Source organism: Anopheles funestus, chromosome 3RL, assembly GCF_943734845.2.
Source record: "Anopheles funestus chromosome 3RL, idAnoFuneDA-416_04, whole genome shotgun sequence".
NCBI classification, from domain to species: domain Eukaryota; kingdom Metazoa; phylum Arthropoda; class Insecta; order Diptera; family Culicidae; genus Anopheles; species Anopheles funestus.
Window position 1 is genome coordinate 48,739,460 of NC_064599.1, and position 24,958 is coordinate 48,764,417.

The 24,958-nt window shown below is 39.7% G+C and overlaps 8 protein-coding genes across 9 annotated transcripts; all 8 read right to left on the reverse strand.

The window, feature by feature from the left end:
- Positions 1 to 3,008: 3,008 nt before the first annotated feature.
- On the reverse strand, positions 3,009 to 4,898 carry LOC125771748 (probable chitinase 10). The gene is made up of 2 exons (XM_049442696.1): positions 3,907 to 4,898; positions 3,009 to 3,841 (listed from the first exon to the last, which is right to left on the reverse strand). Exons 1-2 carry the CDS (start codon positions 4,627 to 4,629, stop codon positions 3,629 to 3,631), a joined length of 936 nt encoding a protein of 311 aa, XP_049298653.1. The 5' UTR covers positions 4,630 to 4,898; the 3' UTR covers positions 3,009 to 3,628.
- A 3,790-nt stretch (positions 4,899 to 8,688) lies between these two features.
- Positions 8,689 to 10,462, reverse strand: LOC125771749 (probable chitinase 10). Its single transcript, XM_049442697.1, has 2 exons — positions 9,325 to 10,462; positions 8,689 to 9,248 (listed from the first exon to the last, which is right to left on the reverse strand). Exons 1-2 carry the CDS (start codon positions 9,903 to 9,905, stop codon positions 8,936 to 8,938), a joined length of 894 nt encoding a protein of 297 aa, XP_049298654.1. The 5' UTR covers positions 9,906 to 10,462; the 3' UTR covers positions 8,689 to 8,935.
- A 4,002-nt stretch (positions 10,463 to 14,464) lies between these two features.
- LOC125771753 (protein obstructor-E-like) lies at positions 14,465 to 15,262 on the reverse strand. The gene has a single exon (XM_049442702.1). It carries the CDS (start codon positions 15,161 to 15,163, stop codon positions 14,528 to 14,530), a length of 636 nt encoding a protein of 211 aa, XP_049298659.1. The 5' UTR covers positions 15,164 to 15,262; the 3' UTR covers positions 14,465 to 14,527.
- Positions 15,263 to 15,270: 8 nt separating this feature from the next.
- On the reverse strand, positions 15,271 to 16,887 carry LOC125771747 (peritrophin-44-like). Its single transcript, XM_049442695.1, has one exon. It carries the CDS (start codon positions 16,396 to 16,398, stop codon positions 15,442 to 15,444), a length of 957 nt encoding a protein of 318 aa, XP_049298652.1. The 5' UTR covers positions 16,399 to 16,887; the 3' UTR covers positions 15,271 to 15,441.
- A 501-nt stretch (positions 16,888 to 17,388) lies between these two features.
- On the reverse strand, positions 17,389 to 18,949 carry LOC125771744 (uncharacterized). The gene has a single exon (XM_049442692.1). It carries the CDS (start codon positions 18,900 to 18,902, stop codon positions 17,781 to 17,783), a length of 1,122 nt encoding a protein of 373 aa, XP_049298649.1. The 5' UTR covers positions 18,903 to 18,949; the 3' UTR covers positions 17,389 to 17,780.
- Positions 18,950 to 19,244: 295 nt separating this feature from the next.
- LOC125771751 (probable endochitinase) lies at positions 19,245 to 20,439 on the reverse strand. Its single transcript, XM_049442700.1, has one exon. The coding sequence runs from the start codon at positions 20,292 to 20,294 to the stop codon at positions 19,596 to 19,598; it is 699 nt and encodes a 232-aa protein (XP_049298657.1). The 5' UTR covers positions 20,295 to 20,439; the 3' UTR covers positions 19,245 to 19,595.
- LOC125771742 (uncharacterized) lies at positions 20,427 to 22,052 on the reverse strand. The gene is made up of 2 exons (XM_049442689.1): positions 21,939 to 22,052; positions 20,427 to 21,844 (listed from the first exon to the last, which is right to left on the reverse strand). Exons 1-2 carry the CDS (start codon positions 21,943 to 21,945, stop codon positions 20,502 to 20,504), a joined length of 1,350 nt encoding a protein of 449 aa, XP_049298646.1. The 5' UTR covers positions 21,946 to 22,052; the 3' UTR covers positions 20,427 to 20,501.
- Positions 22,053 to 22,366: 314 nt separating this feature from the next.
- Positions 22,367 to 24,925, reverse strand: LOC125771745 (probable chitinase 10). 2 transcript variants are annotated; one of them, XM_049442694.1, is made up of 4 exons: positions 24,670 to 24,925; positions 24,506 to 24,570; positions 23,650 to 24,442; positions 22,367 to 23,584 (listed from the first exon to the last, which is right to left on the reverse strand). In XM_049442694.1, the coding sequence occupies exons 1-4, from the start codon at positions 24,674 to 24,676 to the stop codon at positions 23,418 to 23,420; spliced, it is 1,032 nt and encodes a 343-aa protein (XP_049298651.1). In that variant the 5' UTR covers positions 24,677 to 24,925; the 3' UTR covers positions 22,367 to 23,417. The 2 variants fall into 2 exon arrangements, with proteins under 2 accessions (XP_049298651.1, XP_049298650.1); XM_049442693.1 differs by lacking the exon at positions 24,670 to 24,925 and having other exon boundaries at positions 24,506 to 24,616.
- Between the last annotated feature and the right edge of the window lie 33 nt (positions 24,926 to 24,958).

Consider the following 24,958-nt stretch of genomic DNA (forward strand, 5'->3'; position numbering starts at 1 on the left):
ATAAACAGGACTGAAAATAACACAGGATAATCTGGCACTAAGCAAAGAACTACGGTCACGATGGATGACGACTTTAAAGTCAAGTATAACTAATTGTTATTATTATTAAAAATTGTTATTATTTTTTATTACGACGGTCAGTATTCTTCTGGTATAAATTCCATTATTTAGATCAATAAAATCGTTAATCGTCGAGGTTCGTCCTCTGGCAAACGAGTGTTTTTGGATACGAGTTCCCGACCGAGCATTGAGATGCGAGAAAAATTTGGGATAAAAGGAATCTAAAGGCACATTGCTACATACGACTCATGTTAGGTGGTGTTTGTAATGTGTTAGGTAGTATAGTGTGCTGCGCGTAACATTACATTATCAATTATTTTTATTGACTTGTTCAAGTTTCGCAAGAACTCTTTCTTTATTTATGAGGAGATAATTTATGATTAAACATTGTAATTTAATTTTGATATTATACTTCATCGAATATGGTTAGTTTTTAAACGTGAAAAAATGGTAACAATTGAAAAAACTATTATTTTTGCACAATCATATCACAAGAAGGTGAATTAATATCAAGCAAGGTCAATGAATATGAGCGACATGAAGAGTTGGACATTCAAAATCAATTTTATTTTGTATCAGCATTTACCGAGTACACATTCCCCATCGATGGGATCAAAATGTTTGAACATTTGACACACTTGTACCCTAGAAATGCCGTTCAAGCAGTAGATAAATTTTTCACAATTGGTAGGATGAGCTAAAAATAGCGTCCCTGTTTCTGGACAACCATAGGGATCTTGGAAAATAGCCTGAAATATAAAAAAACTTTATTACTAGTTTGTATTTGAGCACACCCTTGCTACCAAAGTTTGAACGTATGACATACCTGACATTTAGCGATCTCTGGTAAGTCACAAATTGAACGAATTCTGTTCCATTCCATTCCATTTGGACAGTGCATGATGAGAGGATTACCGTGATAGCACATAATATAAGAAGAACAGTCGTCCACTATAGGTAGATACAAGGGTAGAACGGGGTCGTCGATTGTTGGACAGAAAGCGATTGCTGACGATGAAGGGGTAGTTATTTCAGTTAGCATTGTTGTCGTTTCTGGAGCCCCCGTACTAGGTTGTTCAAAGTCTGGAGGTATTGGAACTGATCCACAGTCCACATTTTCGTAGAAATCACAAATTTGTTTCTGAACGTTATATAACATATCACTAGGGCACTGACCAGATCCTGCAGGCATGTTATTTTGACACAACAAAAATGAATTGCAGGATAACGGGTTTATTACCGTGGCATTATCTGGTTTTCCTTGACAAATTTCCATCGGATCGAACTCCTGTGCTTCAACGTTAAACCGCAGAAAAAACAGTAATACACTAATAAAGTCGAGGTACATGCTCCGTGTTATTGTCATTTCTGTTGCCACGAAGGTTTCAGGTTCCACAACAAACTATGAACTGCATGAAGTTTTCGAATACTGCAATTATTTAACGTGGAGCGTTTTATCGTAGGTATTCATTGAGATATTTTATATCTACGTGATGCAATGGTACTGTCAATCAGCATTGATGTTAGATGAAATCAGTGAACAATTCTGCCCTTGAATGTTTCGTTTGTAAGTACGCAGATACATACTGCATTCATTTACTAGGACTTTCCCAACGCTCCATTCCATGGGAATCCACCGTAGGCGAACCATTGAGGAATAAGATTGTGAATTCGAAAGAGCCCCTTTGGTTATATATCTGGTAGTCTTCAGTGAGTGAGATCACTGACCGAGTAAAATAAATGAAAGGCAACAGGAAACAGGCTGCAGCAGCTTGACGTTTTATTATTTTGCACCATTTTTACTGACTTCTATGGTGCTTGTGTGGTGCTTTGTTTATCAGAAAGACATTTTATGAATGTGTGGAGGGCGATATGTTATCGATAAACGGAAATCACACTTCCGTTTGCAACCAGATTTGTGACGACTTTACAAAAGCAGTGAATGTTAAACAACTTGTGTTTAACATTAGATAATCTGGTTACTGTCGACATGATAATGAATTTGTTTTTGTCTGATAAAGGTACCCTATTTAGAGTATAAGTCAAGTGAGATAAAATTTAATAATACAGAAACGCATTTTATCTATTATGCCGAAGTAAAATTCACCCATGGTTTCATCTGAAATTTATTACAAAGAATTATCAACACAGAGCCAATTCTTTTTAGTTCATCTTGTCGAATTACTTATGCAAACATCATTAAGTGAAGAAAAGTTATGTTAAATTAAGTTAAAAGTTAAATTATGAAATTATGAGATTAAGCAAAGAGCAAAGATGAAGCTATGAATGTAAATTTTAAATTGTATCGAGATTCGACATAAGCGGAAATTCGACTTACGTTAATTTTGAGAATTTTCGCAGTTTGTTACTATTGCCCCGTCGAAGACTGCATGCATGTATACATACTATATATAAAATTCTCGTGTCGTGGTGTTTGTATCAAACTCATCCGAAAAGGTTACTCCGATTTGTATAAAATTTTTGTTGTATATTCGGTAGGTATGAGATTAGGTTTGTTAGTACTTTTCTTGCTACTAGTGGCCAATTTTGTCCGTTTTTGTACGGGATTCTTTACACATAGTACATGTGGTACATGTGGAAGCGGTGCAGACATGTGTCGGTGTTACACAGCGTATATCAAATCATATCCCGGACCGTACTCCGCACGTAGAATTTATTATCCTGCTACGGGCAAATAAAGTCAATGAATGTCAGAAATGCAAGGCCTCTTGGAGCTGTAGTGTAACAAAAGGAGGATAATAAAAAGAAATCCAATGTAAGATTTTGTGATTGCGATCTACATATAAGAAACCCCCAGCGACAGCTGGAATGAAATCAAGATCATCAACACCAAACACAGCAAGAATTTACATTTGCTTCGTTCCTTCGCCACACTTTCTAGCGTCTAGCCCGAGATTGAAGTGATTTGAAAGTGCTCATTGGTGGGAATGGACAACGCACGTCCACTTTGTCATACGTGCAAATTTAAACTAGAATCAGGTAGGGTGTGTAAAAACATCAGGAAAAGTGCTTCTACCGCAAAAGCTGTTTTCTCTTACCGACACGGATCCGTATTTAAATGTTTTCCGATAATCTATTTAACAATTAAATAGCATTGAGAAAAGAATTAAATAGCAATTAGCATTGAGTGCTTTCTAATGATTTTTTCTTCCATGAATGGCAAGAAAAATAATGTAAAAGTCAAGTAAAAGAAGAAAATATTGGTTATGTGAAGATTAAATATTCAAGTTGTCCGCTTGTAAACTTTAATTACAAAATAAATTTTTAGACTGCAACGCTTGGTTAGCCGCGCTCCCCTAGTTTGCTACTAATGCATTTTATTATTTTTTGCCTATATTTCGAAAGAAAACATTCACAATGTTTTATATCCTACGATCGTGCTTTCACCGACCCAGCAATAGGCGAACCATTAACATTAAAAATGTTATAACAGACAGAATATATGACTAACTCTTTTTTAATAGTAATGATTAATACAATATTTACCAACGGCAGCTGGTATTGCTATTGATCTACCACAAAAAGGTGGTATGAAGAGTTGTTAACATTAATATAGGCGTTGTTTATTACATTTGATCAGGTTCCGTGAAACACAACGTGCGCTGACTGCATCCCAATCGGTAAGGAATGGACACCGTTGCGTGGATGCCTTACCATTGCGACAAAACAAGTACAGATCACAATAAGCGGGATGGCTTAGAAATGTGTCTTTGCTTTCAACACAAAGTGAGTCAAGATCCATTGAGCTGGGAGTTTTTGCCTGGAAGATAGAAATAATTATAAAGTATTTTTTTATTTTGTGGATAACGTAATAAACACATTTACCTTGCATTTAACATTTTCTGCTATATCACATTTGTTTGATTCATTGTTCCAATAACTGTCGGGGGCACAGCGCATAAGGAAGGGTTTTTGTTTGAAGCATAAGTAGTACTCTTCGCAACTTGTAGGACTAGGGGTGAAAGAAAAATCGCCAACTTCACTACGCTGACACACTTCCGCCGGATCGGCTATATGATCATGTTCGCACGGAACTTTTGTCGAATCGTCACAGTAAAGTAGGGCAGAGTTCCAGTATCTGTCAGCAGCACACTTTTGCCGAATTGGCTTATGGTCGACACAGATGTAATAATCTGAACAGTCTGTAGGACTTCTCACAAAGCTTGGTACATTTGGATCCGTAGTTAGGCAGAATGTTTCAGGATCGGTTGTGTTATGCGTGGGTAAAGTTTCGGTGGAAGATGCAACCTCTGTTGTTAACGGGGTATCTGGGAGTGTTGTTGTTGGAACAGATGGCGTTAAACTTTCACAGTCCGATGAATCGATACTACACACATCCTTGATATGATAAAACATTCCAGTAGGACATGTGCCGTGGATAACTGTGTCTCCATTGCACTGATAGAACTTGGTACAATCTTCTGGATCGGCTACGAAGGAATTGCTTTTGATACCGTCGCACAGCCCGTTCGGTGCGAGTTGTTGCGAATAAACTAATTCAGTAGCTATGCTAACCAAAACTAGAACTGAAATCCACTTGCAATCCATGTTGCTCCGTTTAACGGTGCCAGAAGCGACTAACAAACTTTATAGTTTGAAACGCCTTAAATATATTGAAAGGCCTTCGAAAGCGATAACGAAATTAGGACGCGGTATCATAGTTTAACAAACGTTGTTATCACTGCACTACTTTCACTGGTGATGTAGAAAAGATACCTTTAGGTTTGGTGATAAATAAATCAAATGACGAAGTAATGTAAAACATATTTCCAAATATTTCCAAAACATATGATGGTGGGTAGTAAGCCGTTTATCCGTAAAAGTGGTGATTACTTTTACGTTTTTTTATGCGTATGTAAGAAAAGACTTTTGTCCTAAAAAGTCACATCACATTTAAACACATTTTAACCAAAAGATGGCGCTTCATATGGATTTGGTGAGGGTTAAGGGTTGATTACATGTTAGCAACCGAACCATCCACATCGTAATAGATATGGTTTTCTTAGATTCTTTTTATTTTTTGCTCAATATGTATTATATTGATGATTCGGCACGTGTTAATTTTTATCACGTTACGATTTAATATTTTTAGTTTATTGATGTTAATTTAACACGTCCATGAAAACGTCAATGTATTCTTAAACTGTGTGTTATTCAAATAGAAATAAAAATGAAATAAATAGGCAACAATTATTCTCAACTAGTTACAACCGCAAACTTGTGAGATATGCGTCACGGAACAACTCATAGGTGTTGTCTTAGGCTAAGTTAGCATGAAACATGTTTAATCAATCTTTGCGAGCAAAAAAATTAAGAAATCTAGGTATATGAATAAATAAATCGAATGAGACGAGAGCGAGACTGAATCGACTGGGCGACGAGATCGATTGGATCGTCATGGGCTTGAGATGTCGAACAAATACAACTCATTCGTCGTTCTCATTTATTTGTAATATTGAAATTAAGTTTTTATATTACAGAATGACCACATCTCCCATTCATTATATACACACACTTGCACAGCTTTATGGTTGGTAGACATATATCTCTCCAAGTCAGATGTGACCCGAATAAAAAAGTAACAATTTGTGGAGAAAATCATGTTATTATTGTTAAACATAAGTTTGTATATGGTGCTATGTCCGGTGGTGTATGTGATATGTGGCGTTCCACATGACCCATCAAAATCACTCCCGACGGTAGCAAGGACTGACAATTCTGCTGCGTGGTAAAAATAGGTCTTGATACAAAATTGATAATTTTGCGTATAAATATGTAGATCAGAAGAAGTCAGACTGAAACCATGAACATATAGGCATGTAGTGATGACAACATGGTAAAACATGTACTTACTTGTATCCCGAGTGAACTATGTTTTAACGAAGTTTTAATTTAGCAAAATGTATCAAAATCAAAATATCAAACACGAAAATACAGTTTGTACTAAACTTTTTGTCTGTCTGTTCTAAAATCATGATATCATGTCAACGCACCTTGAGTAGAGCTTTTATGGCACGTTTATTGTCTATCTCTTTCTTCACTCATTGATACTAACCATAATTGTAGATAACATACAACTAACGATTTTATTTGCAATTAATATTTTTTGTTACCACAAAAAGTTCAATAATTTTTTTGCAATATTATGAATTCTTGTTTACTTTACGAAATACGACAACATGACTGCCACCATACATAAAGGTTTACTGGAGTTTTGTGTACCGCCTTGCCGGAAAATCTGTCGTTACTACTACAATTGTCGTACATTGCCGAATTTTGCAAAATTCGGATGTAGTGAAGTGGTCCTTTTAAATAAACAACTTTGTTTCGTTCTTCCTAGTGGTGTATGTGATAAACGACGCTCGCTCTACACGACAGGACCAGGTTTTGAAATGCTTTCCGGTACTTCTCTCCCGACAAACATTGACTGAATGGCTACGTGGTAAAAATAAGTGTACTAAGTCAGAAATGGCCGGCATTACCCTTAGAGGTCGTTAAGTTAAGGAAAGTTTTTCAGATGACATTTTGGAATAAGTGGAATAACCAATATTTCCTTAACAACTATTGACATTTATGATAGAATAATTCAGAAGCAACACTTAAAAAAAATTTGAATAAATTATTGGAAAATATTTAAATCAGGATTTGTGTCGATGAACCAAAAAAAACATAAAAAATTCAAAGACCCTAGCGGTAGAAGCACTTTTCCTGAGATTTAACACGTGATTCTAGTTTAAATTGTGCTCATGGCTCATGACAAAATGATCATTGCATTTTTTTATTTACACTTGCTTTTTATTTACCACTCGCCAGACCACTTACCCGATGTCTACTGTGTCACTGTGCCACTTACTAAACCCGATGTCTATTAGTGATGGGCGGGTCTACCCGCACCTACCGGGTCGGAGCCATTCATAAGCGACCCGAACCCGTTCGGGTCGACCCGTAGATACAAGTAGGTTCAGTAGGTGCAACGATTCCGATAGATGCAAGCTGCCAAAAGCGACTCCGACCTGTGTGTGCAGCGAGTTCGGGTCGGAACTACTGAACCTTCCTATACCTACGGGTCGGCCCGAACCCGCTGCACCCACGGGTCGGAGTCGATTCCGATATTGCTGCACCCGACTCCGGGTCGGGCCGTGAAATGAATCGTATGACCCATCACTAATGTCTATATCATTAGCCCATGCTAGGATCTGCATAGACTTATAGAAGATGGTCTCCGAAGTTTCCATCTCCGAGTCGCGGATGGCCCTTTCTAACGCTAGGTTGGTGTTACCAAAGGGTCACGAAAGTTTTCCATCCACCTTTACTTGACACGTAACGTTGGTCATTGCCATTGATACAGGTCTGGTAAGCTTAGCCGGGATTTCAAAAGATTATTGCGCCGTGTAGTTTTACACTGGCTATGCTAGCATATACGGCCTTGAAAGCTATGAAGAGATGGGAGGAGTGGTGCTGTTACTCCGCCGTCTTCTTCAAGATTTGCGGATGGTGAACATCGATCGAAGGTCAAGTCGAGCTTTTAGAATTAGGGAGAAATATATTTAGTTCCTCCTTGATAAAATTTTAATAAAACTTGTTTACAGCTAGAACGTATTGGAAACGATTTTTGGGAACTGACTATTTGATTATCGAAAATTTGATAAATAATCTTTTGAAAAAAAGCCAATTTGGTTGATGGAGTTTTTCGCTTTTCTATATTCATAGCAGTGTACTATCATAAGAGATCGTTAAACTATATGTGAAGCTGGTAGGGAGAGGATAGGGGCTACTGCCAGCGTTACAATTTGTTACATTGGAGGTGGAGGTGGGATGGCTCAACTTTGTGTCACGTAATGTGAAATAAGATGCTTCTAAAATTCTTGAGTTATAATACACAGTTAATCAATTATTTTTTTCCAGTCATTGCGAAAAAAGCCAGATAACTGCTCTTATGGTTTTTTTCGAAATATTAATACCACATCGAAGTGAGGACATAGTATAGCACATGATTTACGATATACATAGCTTATCTAACGCTTAATACATTTTATTTCGTTAGTAGAAAGGTTACACCGTCCAACAGAAGCCTAGCTCTGGCCAGTCAATATTAGAAGTAAGTTTACAGTGCAAAAAAAAGTCCAAAGGGGAGTGACCTCAGTGTAGATACCCGGAAGGATACAGTCTCCAGATCTCACATCAAGAACATAGCCGATCTACATTATGTCAGTTATATAAAACAACGAAGAAGAGATTAGATAATATAAACGATTTGTCATTACATCGAAAACGTTCTCAAGATTGCAAAATTACGTTCTACAAATGATTCTATTGTAATTTTTGTAAAGTGATTTGGGGTTGTGGGGTCCACCAAATTATTATGTAATTAATAGAGTGGGGAGTTGTTAAGATGTGCGGGGGCAGCGGCAGACCAAGTTTCTCGAAGACCCTAAGCGGAATGGTAGTTGGGGATAAATCTAAAAGTTGGGGACCCCAAAACTGAAGTTGCACTGCCGACAAACTTAAATCAGGAAGGTTTATTTTGCATTGGTCCACTATTGCAGATCGTGGGAAGCCTAATTTTGAAAACACTGACCGGGCGGTGAACTGTTTTCAAAAGTTCACATAAAAGGAAAAACATGAATTGCTGTAGTGCATGCAATCTGCATGTAATATTTTGTGTTAATGTTGTTTATTTCATCAGTTTATTTTTGTTAATTTCACATGATGTTAAACAAAATCGATCAACACAATTAGTAGAATCAATTTAATCATCTGCACATTTGCATTTGCATTCCCGTTATGGTAGTATCGTTGGTTTATTTGATATTTTGCAAAAGCCCAATCAAAAAGCAATGTAACATTTATTCGGTCAGTGTTGATAGTTGCACGAGTGTGTTGCCTCATCCCAGATGAGACCATCGTCACAACGCTTAAGCATGGATTTGCCCTTATAGCAGAGATAGTAATGGCGTTCACTCTTTGGATGTTTCACCCAACGAGCTTGATCGTCCATGCAACTAACTTTTTTGGGCACAAGCGTCGGCTCGTTCACCTCCTTGTAGGGAGTGAAGTTTTGACACTTGGATTCAGCGATTGTTGTGCACCAGTTGTTGATTGGATCCCAGTGCAGTCCCGGAGCACAACTGTGTGGATGGAACTTTCCATTGTAGCAATAGTAGTACCTGGACAGGAAAAGCAAATACACGCGTTATTAGTTAGTATTCCATGAGAGGGACACTCTTTTTTAAAAAAACTCACTTGGAACAATCGAAGCGATCGGCAACGAACACAAGCTTCTGTGGATCGTCCTTCTCGGGGCATACATGTTCCTGTAAATCGCAGTTTGCCATGTTGGGTAGTGTGCACTGGCTTTGAGCCGCATTAAAGTGTAGTCCTGGAGCACATCGCTGCAGAACGGCAGTACCGTCAAAACACAGAACGTACTGCGAGCAGCTACGTCGGTGCGGTATGCTCAGTACACCATGCGACGGACAATTATACTCCTCATTTTGAAAATCATCAGGCAGACCGTGATGATTTTCGTCTAGAATAATGCCATCACTGGTCGGCGGCTCGTAGGGCGTTGTTTGAACGGTTGTGGGAAGTTTTGCTTTGCATGAAACTAGCATCGCTGGCAGGCACAGTCGTCGGAAGTTATCCCAGTAGAGCCCGGAGGAGCATTCGCCATGCGACACATATCCGCCGAGACAGATGCGGTACCGGCTGCAGCTGTACTCATCGGCAAAAGTGGCTCCGTTACGTTTACCGACGCATTCTTCATCGAATGCCAGCGTGACACTCACAATACCGACGAACAAGGCCGCGGCTAGAGAGTACATGATTGGCACGTGTGATCAGCACAAATTTTCGATGTTAAAAGTTAGCAATCGTGTTATTACAGACACTACCCTCTTGCGGTTGAGCTGGTTAGTGTCCAGATCACCTATGTGGAACGAAATGAAGAATTTCACTTTTAAAGAATTGGTTTTTATTCCCCGAACTGGCACATCACGGAATGACGGGTAGAAGAGTAGTAAAACCTATATCAGTCTAAGTGACAGTGTGTAGCATAAATTGGAAAACTCGGTAAACATACTTATCGGATCGTATCTGAAATGTAGTTATCGTTCTTGCAAGATCACGATAGCACACGAAAAGCGTAAAAGTGTCCATCTCATTTGTAGTCTGCGTTTAAAATGCATTTTTTGCGCTACTTTCGCGAGCGATAAATTTCCAAAGAATAGATGTACGTTTTTGTTGATATCATGAAAAACAAAATATTTCCATTTTTCTGTTGCAATATCCAAGAGCTGCACTTTTGCGATGATTGTTTAGCTGCTGTCTTGAGTAGTAAGTAATATCAAAATCGAGCCACAAACACTAAACCGACTCAAAAAAAACGACCTAGAGCATGCTGTTATAGCAGTCAGCCGAATGGTTTGTATGTTTGAAATGCCAAGAAGCTGAACTTGATGATTACATATTTATTCCAAGTAACAACATTTTAAAGGGGTCTGTATGACTTTCAACGACCTGAACAGTTGCAAACATCTAGATAGTCATTTCTATTCCGGGTTGAATTAGTCACACTTGTTCGTATTGTACATTCATAAACAGATAGTGGAAAAAATTGTATACAAACTTCTTTGCTCCATTATATTATTTATTACATTATTGTTTATTTGTATAATTTTTTTTATCTTCAAGGCCTATTCAATGAAGCTTTACTTTTATTATTGTTTAGATAATTGATTCAAATATTGTTTTATTTGATTTTACTTACTTATTTTATTTGTCATGTTAATTGATGCATTCATAGAATTAGGGCGAGGTCAACGGTTGCAGTCTGATCGCATAATAATAATATGCTTATAATTTGCTTAACGAGACAGGGCTGTTAATTACTTCAAATGTATGAAACCTCATTCTGCAGTTCGAGTCACAAGCATGCTATTTTATAATTTTGTATACTTCATATATATTTAAGCTTAAATATGTAACAATAACATATATACATATATAAGAATAACATATAACTTATACATGTAAGAATAACAGAAAAACAACGAATCCATACATTCATTTCATATTTCGATGCATTGACTACGTATGCGATGAGTTGCGAAGCTCTCAATCAAACGAAGTACTTCATCGAAGATGTGTGAAAGATTCCGATGATTCAAATTACTGTCACATGCAGTTGATCTTGTTAGTCATTGAACAAATTTAATGTAAATAATAACCAGATGATACATTTTTAAATTTCGTAGACCGTATTTACTAAGTAGACGGTGTGTTTTTTTAAAGTAAATTTAATATGTGACACAAGAAATTCAACAAATCCTAAAACAAAGACATTTTTCCCCTAAACTTATGGCTATGAGGATGGAATACATTTGCTTCTCAATTCTTTTCTTTTTACATGCACCATATCCCGCGTGAACTCGGTTGTAAATAGCGTCCGTTTATGTATCTGTCAATTTAAATACGTGTAAGGAATACATTTCCTGGTGTGTAAAAAACACAATTTTCTACTCTATTTACTCCACACTTACATTATGGTGTATATTACTAGTTTACCATGAATTGTTATTGGAAGGAAATAGGAGATCAACTATATCTTATAACATTATCATATGTATCTGCTTCAGGCACACGGTATAAGAGAGATATTTCAGTATAATAGCCATAAATAGCCATCATCAAAATAGAGTCTTCAAAATTAGTAGGAATGCATAAGTAGGATGTATTATTTTGTAAGACAAAACAAAATGAAGAAATATAAACTTAACGAAATGATAGGACGCGAAATATTATCACAGTCGATAGAAGAAAAAATCCACCTGACTTATCACGGAAACCATACTTTGTTATCAACTGCTGTGCTGTTTACAAGACCGGCGCGATACGTCATACGAAGTACGAAATTCGCTCCACAAGGTAAATTCTAGAATAACAACAATGGGTGCTGAAAAAATATGTCTGAAAGCCAGACGAAGATTATGTATTTCCGTAGAGCTATAAATCAAAGAACTGAGCGCCACTACACAAACAACGTAGTTGATGCCCGTTCGTCTGGAGCGTTGTTGGCGAGTGTAACTTTGTCATTAACCAATTAAAAGCTGCGCCAAAAACCGCCAAGCGGCTTTTTTTTCGTCTACAAAAGATTGCGGAAAGGACACAAGGCACAGTGATATGCCGTTGTTATCATTAGCGAGCGTGCTTCATTGACTTGTCTGGACAGTAGTGGATTAGGACCATTCCCACAATGCCCGAGACGGTGTAGACAAATTTGTGTAAATTTTGCAGACTATGACGTAATTACAGGGCGTTCAGGAAGACCCTCAAAGCGAGCTGTAAATTGTGTTGTACACAGAATGGGAAAAAATGAAAAACATTTACCATATGCCAGACAGAGTTGTAAAAGAAACAGAAACTGCATCAACAGTCTGTTTAAAGATTAAATATATCTGTTTAATCTACTGATTGTATGTGAAGCGTCGCATACGTAAGCACGTGAGTATCGATAAACTGAGATTATGCGTTTATTATGTAATGGATATTTTGATTTTGAACATCATGGGTAGGTACACACTTATCTCAAAATTCATAGCTATTACACTAAGGATTCTATGTACGTTCGTGCCGAATAATATTGTAATCATTGTTAGATTAGCCATACTTGAAAATTTAGGTTTTCCTACCAGAATTTCTTTCGAATTTTCCTTTCGATTTAGAAGAACTGATTTTCCGGTAACGTGGTAAAAATATACCTTGATGGCTTAGACGTTCCTGAAAATTGGATAAGTTGATAGTTATTTATTAAATGCTAGTTTCGCAAGTTTAGCTAAAAGCATTGGGGAAGACAATTGTGGGGAAGACTATCAAAAGTTGCTTTAAAATCATTGTAAATAACATCTACTTGACGTTTACAAACGATATTAGACATCACGAAAGACACAAAACACATAAGACTGTTGAGGAGAAATGTACTTAGCCACTAAGTACATTTATATCTATATCTATAAAATTCTCGTGTCGCGGTGTTAGTGTGCAAACTCCTCCGAAACGGCTGAACCGATTTGTATGAAACTTTCGCTAAACGTTCGTTAGGTATGAGAATAGGTTTAGCGCTATAGTTTGTTTCGCTAGGTGGCCTCTGGCCAATACTATGAGTTCTTTTCTGTTTTTCCTACGGGAGTTATCAAGTAGGCATAGCTATTTTTTCAACACGAATAATGTTGAACACTACTGAGACCAAAAGCTTCTAACGAACAAATCAATCAAAGTAGGTACACATGACGATTTATTAGTGCAATTTTATTCTTTAAAGCAAAAAGTGGGTGATAAATAAGTAAAAAGTTAGATAAGTGTGTGAATAATTAAAAAAATGTTTAGTGATTTGCATGTAGAATTAGCGCCTTGCACGGAAGGACCTGGTATAAAACCCAATCGTCAAGGAAAGCCAGAAATGCCTCCTGAAGTAGCAGAAAAGAAGAAGAGCCACAAAAAAGAAGAAAAATTGTTTTGATTATCATTTGGGATTATCATTTGGATTAAGAATGGCAATAATTTAAGAATTTTCAATTAATCAACGATTTTCTCAAATCGCCACTCTAATAATACCACACGAATCAAGATTGAACTCTCACAATGTTTGCTTTAATTACAAAACGCATGTTTAAGGGCAAAGCTAGGTTTGCCGGATGAGCTAGTTATAATATATAACTGATTGAATTGGTTGGATTCATAGCACAGATGATGGCGATCGCCAACTTTACTAAACGATGTTGAAAACAGGGAACGATCTTGAAAATTGAAGGGGAAAGACACTACACACAATTCTTTAGGACACAGGATGGTATTCCATCTGATCTGGGAGCTAAAGATATCTTAAGTTTTGTTAGAGTTAGTAGCATCGCATTTTCTTTTCATTCGACTGTGTTACAGCTAAAGACGTTGCTAGGTGTGTAGAATAAGCTTTTGGAGAGAGACACTGTTCTGCAACATGGAACAACAAACACGTCCGAAAAATGCTTTGCGAACAGTTCGCAGCTGCCAGAGGGTGTATCAGCCACGTCATCGCCCCGGGAACTAGTGGAGGAGATACCATTGGCTTTACGATGAGCATTGTAAAGACGCCAAAACGATCGAAGGTAAGTAGAAAATTTAAACTAAAGGCGCGCTAAATATGACCTATAGCCCTGATATAAATACGATATGGAGAAAAACCATACTTATAGACTAGCATGACATGGGATGTTCGAGCACGCCTTAGAGGCCGGAACGAACGCTTCTTATCCGCCTTAAGAGCTCTTAGACATCTGTTAGACCACAACGGATTTTAAGGAGGGGGATTATGCGGTATGTCGTCAGTGTAATCAAGAGTACACAAAAGTTTGCTTTTTACAGTGCTTGATTTATTTCATGACCGGAGAGTATAGTATTGTTACAATTTTCTTTAGCAAGTTTTAGGATCACCAAAAGCGCAGAGCTTAATATCTGAGTAAAACACTTGATTTTTTCCACAAGACTGGATGTTTGGCTTGCCCAGAACACAAATGATGTACTTGTTGCAGTTACCAGGATGAGAAATCATGTCAATGATAACTCCTTTGCACATACCCTTCAACTCGTTTTGCGTTGGTTCCGGAGCAGTCGTTGGTTCTGGTTCCGGAGCAGCTGCTTCGGTCGTGGTTTCACCTTCTATCGTGCATAGTGCATTGGGCTCATAATCGCACACCCCTCTTGTCGAATCGAAAATGGTGCCACTCGGCACACAAGTAGCTTCAGCAGTCTCGGCTTCGCCTTGGCAGGTGACGAAATTGGCACAGGCGGTTAAGGATGGAAGTATGGTGCCATCAGGCTGTCCGGCACATCTATCACTCGAAGCTACAGTCGTCGTAGCCGGTGCTTCTGTATTCGGCACCTCTTTTGACGAGCTCTCGTTGGATTTCTCCTTCGAATCAGAATCTTCTTTGGATTTCTCCTTAGAATTTTCCTTGGATTTTTCCTTTGATGTTTCCTTGCTCTTGCCGGCCAAGGTGGCTGAGCAGAATACGACCAGCACGAGTAGAATGCACAGTTTCTTGTTCATCTTGTCGAGATTCGAGTATGGTACGATGTCCAACCTTCACTTAGCTTAAATACCGTTTCACAGCGCTGAAGCTGTGGAGATAATGAACCAGACAAAATCAACAGATCACTTGTTTAACAACACTGCTCACTTGTCTGGCGGTGACAAGGGTGCAATAAACAAAAGTTATATTTTCTTTTTTTTCTGCGGCGCTTCATATTGAAGGTTTACAAACAGCACACAGTGCATTTGCTATTGTTTTATTCGGGAACGAAGAATAGATATCATGAAACATTTACTTAGCGAACGTAAGAAGTAGCACGTCGGTATGCTTCAATCCAAGTTTGGCTAGCCACGCACGTCACTGGATCACCGAAACCGCAGGTTGCTAGTTCCGCAATAAAGATGAAGTTTTCCGGACACTGCTGTACATTGGGTTGACCCAACACACAGATAACGTAACGCGTACAATCTGTCGGGTGCTCCAACATACCAACGGTTACGCCACGACAAAGATCCGTGGGAACACTTGGATCCAGTGGCGGACGGGTTGGTGCATCTGTTGGCAACGGTGGTGCCACGGTACTGTTTCCTGATGGTCCCGATTCAGCACATTCGACATTTTCCGGATGATCACATACCTCTCGTTGCCAGTCGAAATATGTTCCCTGCGGCTGGCAGTTGATTTCCTCAGCAATGTCTTCATTTTCGCAGCGGAAGAAGTTACTGCAGTTGCGAGAAGGCGCCAAAGAACCATCCGGGCGTCCAGCACAAGCACCACCTTCATAGCACTGCACATTCTCAGGATGGTCGCACACCTCTCGCTGGTAATCGAACAGCGTGCCAGCAGGTGCGCAGGTGACCTCTTCATTTTCTAGCTCGTTCATACAGATTATGAAGTTGGTGCAGTTCGTGGCAGGAATGAGGGTTCCGTTTTGACGTCCAGTGCAACGATTTTCTTCAGTCCAGCAAGTTACAAACTCAGGATGATCACACACTTCACGTGCATAGTCGTACAAGGTACCTGTCGGCAGGCATTCAACTTCTACTTCTCGGCCACCCTCACAATTCATAAAATTCGAGCAGTTTGATGACGGGAATAGTGTGCCATCCGGTTGACCTTGGCAGCGACCTCTGTCGGCCGACGAGTTACGAGGCACAAAGTTGCCTTGTATCAGGATCGATTGACGCTGGAAGGTAGCTAATCCTGCACCCATGAGGCAGCATAGGCCAGCGATTAAGAGTAGTTTCTCCATATTCGATTGTACAATGGTTCTTTTCGCGGTCGTACACAAACTGATGCAGAATGCTGGGTTGAGTTGAAGCTTTATAGGGCGATTTGGAAAATTTGGCGTTTAACCGATGCCCATAATACCAAATCAGTTATCGAAGACTTAAGGCGAGTTGTGAACACTTTGTGGGGTAAGATAGTACCTGATATGGCGATTGCGTATTTGTTGAATGTGATTAGATATTGTTAATTCGATTCAGTAGAATCCGCATGTTATCAATGTAGTAGCATAACCATTTCTTGTTCAACTGTATTCGATAATTGCAACTTGATGTGTAACGTTTTACATAGCAACTAATTTTCGGATTGAGAATACGGCGAAATGCCACTATGGTCAAAAATAGATAAATAAATAAATTAATTTTGAATTTAGATATTTATATTTCAAATCACGGTTTGTTAGAAAAGAACCACGTTAAAAATTAAAAAAAAAACTTTCTTAAGATCGAGGTTAATAAGTAGAACTGGCTTAATGCCGGTTTACATGTTCGTGCCATAACCACAACTCGGTTTGTACATGCCAGTTTGTGCAAATTAATCTAACCAATGTGATCCTGTTTACAAGCACATACCATTTGGGTAAACTCGACTGCACTCGCCATTTTGAATAAAAAAAACTACTTTATACGCCGGAAGAGCACGGATACGCCTGCCAAACACCGTGGGATTGGCTTGGATCCCGTTTACACTCTCAAATTTCACCCAAGATGGAATCTTAAGGCAAATATCTGTCCGAAACAAATTTGATTTTGCCACTTTGTTTTAGTCAAATTTTTTGAACATACTTTTTTAACACGCAACAATATAACTGCGTAAACTGGCGTGAGCAGTCCAGTTTACGCAAATAGTATGAACATACATATAAACCGGCCTTTAGATACACTGAAATTAAAATTTGCTGTTTTGAAAAATATGATGTTGGGAAAATTAGGGTATGAACGTGTTTTCTGCACAGGATAAATAACTTAGTGAAAAGGTGAGCAATGTCGTATAAGCTATAATTCAATATAGGCATAAAGAAAAACGTGTAATGATGTAACAAATACAAATTTTACAAATTTGTGGATTAACTAATATCACTTATAGCACGTTTAATACAACAGGCAAGAACTTGGGAGAGGATTACATTCATTTCAATGTTTTAATATTTAAATTCATTGTATTTATTGATTGTGAAATCCTTATGTTATTATATAGTCAATATTATTCAATAAATGACAACTATCGACGCGCATTCAGGATAACAGATGTTCTTAATTTATTTTCTAAATATCCGTAATTGATCAGAAGTAAACATTATCACGACAATGATAATATTCAAAGATATTAGCTGCGTTCACAATAATTCTAATGGACATATGAAACGACTCTCTGGTAAACCTCTACCCATGTTCGGCTAGCAACACAGGTATTCGGATCACCAAAACCACACGTGGCAAGCTCTGAGATAAAGATGAAATTATCGGGACATCGTTGAATGGTAGGCTGTCCTAAGACGCAAATCACATATTGCGTGCAGTCCGTTGGATGTGCAATCATTCCTACCGTAACTCCCCGACATATGTCGTTAGGCACGTTAACGTCCAGTGGAGGACGGGTTGGTGCAACGGAAGATGTAGGAGGTCGATCCGTACTGTTGCCATTCGATCCTGATTCCCAACATTTCACGTTTTCCGGAATGTCGCACACTTCTCGCTCCCAGTCAAAATGCGTTCCTTGCGGTTGGCATGTTATTTCTTCAAATATAGCACCATCCTCGCAAATGAAGAAGTTGCTGCAGTTCCGCGAAGGGGCAAGAGAGCCATCTGGACGACCAGCACACATGTCACTTTCCCAGCATAACACATTTTCCGGATAGTCACAAACTTCACGCTGATGATCAAACAGAGTTCCCGCCGGAGCACAGGTTACCTCCTCGTTTTCAATCTCATTCATGCAGATGATAAAGTTGGAGCAGGATTCCGCCGGAATGAGAGTACCATTTTGTCGGCCAGTGCATCGATTTTCCTGGCTGTAGCACGTCACAAACTCAGGATGATCACACACAAGGCGTTCGTGATCGAAGAGTGTACCTTCAGGAACACAGGCTACCTCGCGTTCACTACCACCTTCACAGGTAATGAAGTTGGCACAGTTCGGGGCAGGGAAGAGGCTTCCTTCTGGTACGCTATCACATCGGTTGCGATTGATCGGGGGTCGTCCAGTTGATACCCATGGTGGGCGCCCAGTGGATACCCATGGGGGTCGTCCGTTTTCGTTTGATTCACTTGACGATGACGACGACGACGACGACGAAGATTGTATTGAGCTGCCAACTAGACAGCATAGCGTAACGGCAAAAATGGTCCAAAATTTGTTCATTTTCACTCGCTGTATGTCTGGTGCAGTATAACCCTGAAAATAATGTGAGATACCTTTAAAACATGGTCCTATATAAGAAAAATTGTGCGAAAATCGTTGGTCGATCATGTCGGCGTAATGTATTTATCAGCACTAGATTAGGCATAGTGATATATGGCCCTAGAGAGGCATAACGGTATAAAGTATAACGAATCACAAGAAATTAATCCACTGCTGCTACTGCAGCAATGCTATTTGATTAGATATACATATGTACATAGAAGTTAATTTGCAAATGGTGAAAAAAAAAATATATCACCTCCATATATTCACCTTCATAAACGAAAAGCTAATTTTGGAATATTGGAATTGTCAAAAACTTTAATGTTTACAATACTAGCTTGCTACTTTTATTAGACAATTCAACATTGTAAACAATTAAAATCTTTGATTGTTCCTGTATTTTTTCGAATATTAATAAGAATTGTAAGCAAGAACACATGACGTCACGGCCAAATGTCGTGTTGGTGGTTAGGTCGTTATCAGAGTTTTTTTTATTGACCAGTGATAACACGAAAGCAACTCAGACGAGACGGTTTAATTGTTTCCTGAAACTCGGATTTTTTGGCTAATCTGGTTCACATGTTGACGTATAAGATAAAATCATAATCAAACAATCGTTTGAAGCTTGGTACAGGAACGTGTATAACGGTACAGACAGACACTCACATAAGTGACGTGAATAACAACAAGATTGCAACTTGTTTCGGTGCCCAAAGTTGAGGAAAGTGCCGGATGATAAGTTCGTTTGCAGGGTAACACTCATTCAGGTGATATTGTATTAGCGGCACATTCCACATTTTCTGGATCGTCACACTCGCCTGTTTCTGGATTAAACCACAATCCATTTGGACAATTGTTCGGGTAAGCTACATTCTGATAGCAGGAGTAATATCGGTCACATAGCGTATTACTAGGGATTAAAGTGGTGTCTGGTTGGCCATAGCATATATCAAGAGGATCCACAGTAGGAGGTGTTGCAACCGGTGTGGTGGTTGTTTGCACATGATCACATTCCACATCAAATTGCGTTCCACAGCGCTGAAGTGTTTCGTCGAACCAGTAAAACAACGGACAGGATACAAGATATGCGATCCGATCGATACACTGATAATACCACTGGCAAGAGTCAACGTTGGCCACGTAACGGAAGTTTGGTATATCGTCACATAAAGGTGATGGTTCTGGAGCTGGCGCTTCTGGCAGTGCGGGAGGTTCGGCTAAATCGCATTCCGATTGCTCTTTCGGTACGCACTGCTGCTGCTGCATAGAAAACCATTCATCCTGCGGGCAGATTTGTGGATATGCGTTACCATCGATACAGTTGTAGTATAGGTAGCAAGCGTTTGGACTAGGAATGTAGCTTAGGTTTGGAACATTCTGACAACGGTCATCATCAGCCAAAGTGGACTTCTGTGATACCAAGAAAAGCTGTAGGGCAACTAGAAATAACGACCACATCGCAGTAAACTTAAAATACACTGAACAGATTCACCTTCAATGGAAGCCTGTTTTATACACCTTATGTGTCCTCGGAAGTCAATAAACCACCAAAGGAAGCGCTCAGATAAGAATTGGTCAGGTTTCTATATGTCGGGCGATAAACTGAGAGCAAAATTTATTGGAACTTTCATAAGACAGAATTGTTGAGTTTGTAAGTGCCGATTACTAGGCGTCTAATTTTTGACGGCTAACATTACACTGCACATTCTCCGGCAAATCGCAAAGCATCGTTTCCGGGTTGAAGTACAAGCCACCGAGGCAATTGCTCGGATATGCACCCTCATTGAAGCAGATATAGAAACGGCTGCAGTCGTCTAGGCTAGGTACATAGGTACCATTGGGGAGTCCAATACACTGCTGGTTACCCTGTTCTGGTGGTCCGGTAGGCGGTACAGTAGGCGGTATAGTTGGTGTTGGAGGTGGAGTAGGAGGTGTGGGCACGTTGCATATAGCATCGGCAGGTGAGATGCACTCGCGAGTGGTTTGATCGAACCATAGTCCGGGTGAGCAGTACAGAATATATCCGATACCATCGGCGCAAACGTAATATGCTTCGCAGCGTTGTGGGCTGGGTACATACTCACCGTCGTCAATGCCGACGCACACGTTCGGAGTCGGTGTGGTTGGTGGACCATTTGGGCAAAAAACATCAATAGGATTACCACAGGATTGCTGCTCGTCGTCGAACCATGTACCGTCGGGACAAAGTGTCGGATACGCAGTGCCTTCCACACAGACATAATACTGATTGCAGAACTGCGGATTGATAACCATCACACCGTCTTCTACATTGTTGCAAATTCCTGGTGTTGGCCCTGGAGTTGATCCCGGTAATCCTGGATTACTACACTGTGCCTCTTCCTCCGGAATGCAATCCTGAATGTTTTCTTCGAAGAAGAATCCGTTCCGGCAGATCATGGGGAAGGGTGTACCATTCAGGCAGTAGTAGAATAACTGACAAAATTGTGGATGCTGTACGTACGAAAAGTTGGGACGACCAAAGCAAAGATTTGGTTCTGAAGGACCAGGAGTGGGGAGCGTTGGTGTTAGCGTCGGTTCATCTATGTCACACTCAACTTCAAACCGATTACCGCAACGGCCGAGCTCAATGCTGAACCAGTATCCACGAGGGCACGATAGCCGGAAGGCGATATTATCGATGCATTGGTAATAAAACTGACAGGATGTGGTGCTCGCGAGATAGGTAAAATCAGGCACATCTTCGCATTCTGGTGATGGAGGCCTCGGTGGTGCTTCCGGGAGCTCCGGTGCTGGTTCGATGTCGCAGTCTGCCTCATCCTGAGGCACGCAACGTTGCAACTCCATAGAGAACCAAAGATCATCGGGACATGTGTATCCATATGCCTGACCGTCTATACAGGCGTAGTAAAGGTAGCATGCTTGAGGGCTTCTCACGTAAGTAAGGTTAGGTACACCGATACATATTTCGTTGTAAGCCTGGATCGAGCCCGCTAGCAGCAGGCATCCTAGTATGGTCGCCACTGGAGCTGAAGCATGATAAGTACAAAGTTTCATTTAACCGATGGCAGACTGTTTTAACTATAGAACTAAGAACACTTGTTTACATCATCACTTTCTTACCTTTCATTTTCCAGCACTCCGCTATAATTCATACAGTGAAGTACCTTTTATCGTTTATATAGGAAACATGTAACGGATCAGCAATGTACACGTTGGCGGTCGCTTGAATTGAGCTATCTGTTATCAACCGAAGCAAATTGATGGCACTTCCGACAAACTGATCAGTTTTATTATGGATGTTCCGTGTGGGCAAAGCAGCAATGTCGAGATAATTCAGGAAGGAAGTTGTAAATGTAGAATGCCACATCATACTATAGTCTCGGCATCGTTTCAAACAGCGGCATTTTTCCAATTTGATACTCGTTACAGTGTGTTATGATTTCGAAATGGCTTACGATTATAGCATTGCATCGATTGTTGATTAGACAAAACTGATCAGTACTATTTTACCATTTTGACAGTATTGTCCAGGAACCGCTACTAGCTAGCTAGTAGGAAAACCAAGGTTAGTTATGTGTTGAAATGGAAGAGTATAGAATCTCAGTATATGTAGATGTATTTACGAGGAGAAAGCATGATCCATGTAGTTATTTTCGTTTGAACAAGTTATGCAGAGCAAAGTTGTCGATAATGAACTACCAAAAAGACTCCAAAACAGTAAAACTAGGTTTATCATAATAATTGATGAAATAGTTTTAAAATATAAATGACAGTTATTATGCTTTTCTAATACTGAAAGCTAATAAATTCTTACTAGTGCAACTTTAAGTTAGCTGTTTACTGTGCGGCCATACCTGCTTAAGTGTTCCCAATATATAGAGCTACGAATTACGAACAGGAATAAAAATTGACGGAAGTATTAAGATTGTGAAAAAATATTGTTTATTTTCATTGTTGACTTTGCTAAAGAAGCAAAATATTTGATTTTGTTTTAGTAAAAAAATTAAGGGCAATAGTGTAATTTGTAGAATCGCACTTCATAATAATTGGTTTAGGGGCCACCGGGCCGGTGTATGTGTTAAATGGCGCCAGTTCCACACGACCGGACCGGGTATCAAATCCCATTCGGACTGTGTCACCGCATAGCAAGGACTGACTGACTAAGCCAAGGAAGAAGATAGTTAGTTTACTGATTATATGCGTTGTGCAAATATTAATGTACAATGTGCTGTACCAAAGGGATATTCAGTTATATTATTATTGCAACATTGAAATTAAACTAGGGTAATACTATTCCAGTTATGTTAGGGCAGTTTAGGAGTAAATTAAAATAATCAACTTATGTAATGGTTGTCTTAATTCGTAATAGTTATAGTGGGTATAAACACAATATAAATAAACAGCCGATCATTTCATAATCGGATACAGAATCTTAGCTGGTTACTTCGAAGTATTCATTAATTTCTCTCGACAAAATCACACTGAGAAAGTACGAAACACATCAAACACATGACACGGTAAGCGGCCGTATCAATTGTATTTTCTTAATTTTATTTTTTCATGCGTGAAACAAATAATTAGATTTATGCATTCGATTTATTATTTCTTTGCACAGACTGCTTTAGTGGGTAGATCGCACTGGGCCGTTTTGCTGTTCCAAAGGTAATTGGTCGGGCAGCTCATCAGGATTGGTTGAAGTCCAATACATATATAGTACTGGCTGCAGTCGTTGTAGTTAGGGTAAAAAATGTTACTACCGTAACAATCTGGTAAGTAAGATAACTGGTTAAAGAAGCGTTGTTTAAAGGCGTTTCCGTTTGATAAGCCTTACCGGGAGTACTTGATATTGTCGTCGTTTCAGCGGATGGTGTGGATGTTTCCGGTGCAGCCGGATTCGGTAGGTTCGTGCAGTCGGTGTTTTCCGGAAAGTCACATTGGTTTGTGGCCGTGTTCCAGTAAACGCCATGGCCACAGCTATGCAGGATCAGCTTACCGTAAGCGCATATGTAGTAGCTTTCGCAGGCGGACGGATGTGCGGTGAAGCTGAACTCTTCCGGCGTGCAGAAAGGGTATGGGTTCTTGGGTGGGTAGAAGGATGGTGAGGTTGTTATAACTGGACGCGGTGCAGTTGTTGGCCGAATAGTCGGGATGGGAGTTACTATCACTGGAGGCCATGCTGTGGGTAGTGCTGTAGGAGCGGTGGGTATGTAAGGTGGTTGGTATGGTTTTTGGGTTGTCGTGGTGCTTTGAGTCGGTGGTGGCGTAGGTGCTGTAGGCACATTGGGAAAACCGGTAGGTGGTTCGAAAGTTGTCGTACGGATAGGTGTGGGAGCCGTTGGAATACTGGGGAAATTAGTAGGCGGTCTAAAGGATGTCGTACGGCTGGGCGTTGGAGCAGTCGGAATGGAAAGTGATGTGGATGATGGGGCTATAAGGATTGGCGGTAGTGAAGGTGTTTGTCCACATTTGACGAATGAGGCCCAGTTGCACACCATAGAGTACGGGTCAAATAGTGTGCCGAAGGAGCAATGTTGAATTTTCTGCACATTATATTCGCATACGATGTATGAAGCACAGTCGCCAGTGACAGGTAACTTTTGTCCATTTGGCATTGCTAGGCAAATCTGGAAGAATGGGGATGCAATAGTTAGGAATTGGATTCTATGCATCCATCAATTACCACTTACATTATCCGATATGAATCTCGCGGATGTCGAACCAACCAATAGCCCAATTAGGGCGAAGCCGAAGGCTATCAGAAAATGGCAATAATGCATGTGGGAAACATTGTAGTGTTGGTTAAAAAATTGTATAAAAAGCACTAAAATGTTGGCTTTGAATCATAGCGTACCTTGCATTTTTGCGGCTACACCGGAAAGAAGTTTACTACTGAATGTCGTATTTGATGACTAACTAACACACAACGTCCAACTTTCTCATCTACTACAAGGGAGGTATATTTATACGTTCGGACGATTGAACGATACTCGTTGAAACGTAACTCATGTTTGGGGCACTTGTTGTTGCAGATGTTTTTCATATCTTAATGAACATCATGAGTTTTGTGCGGTTTTCTGTGATAGAGAAACAGTGGCCAGTAGACATGGGACAATGAGTCAAGTCTCGTCAAAATGCAAGTG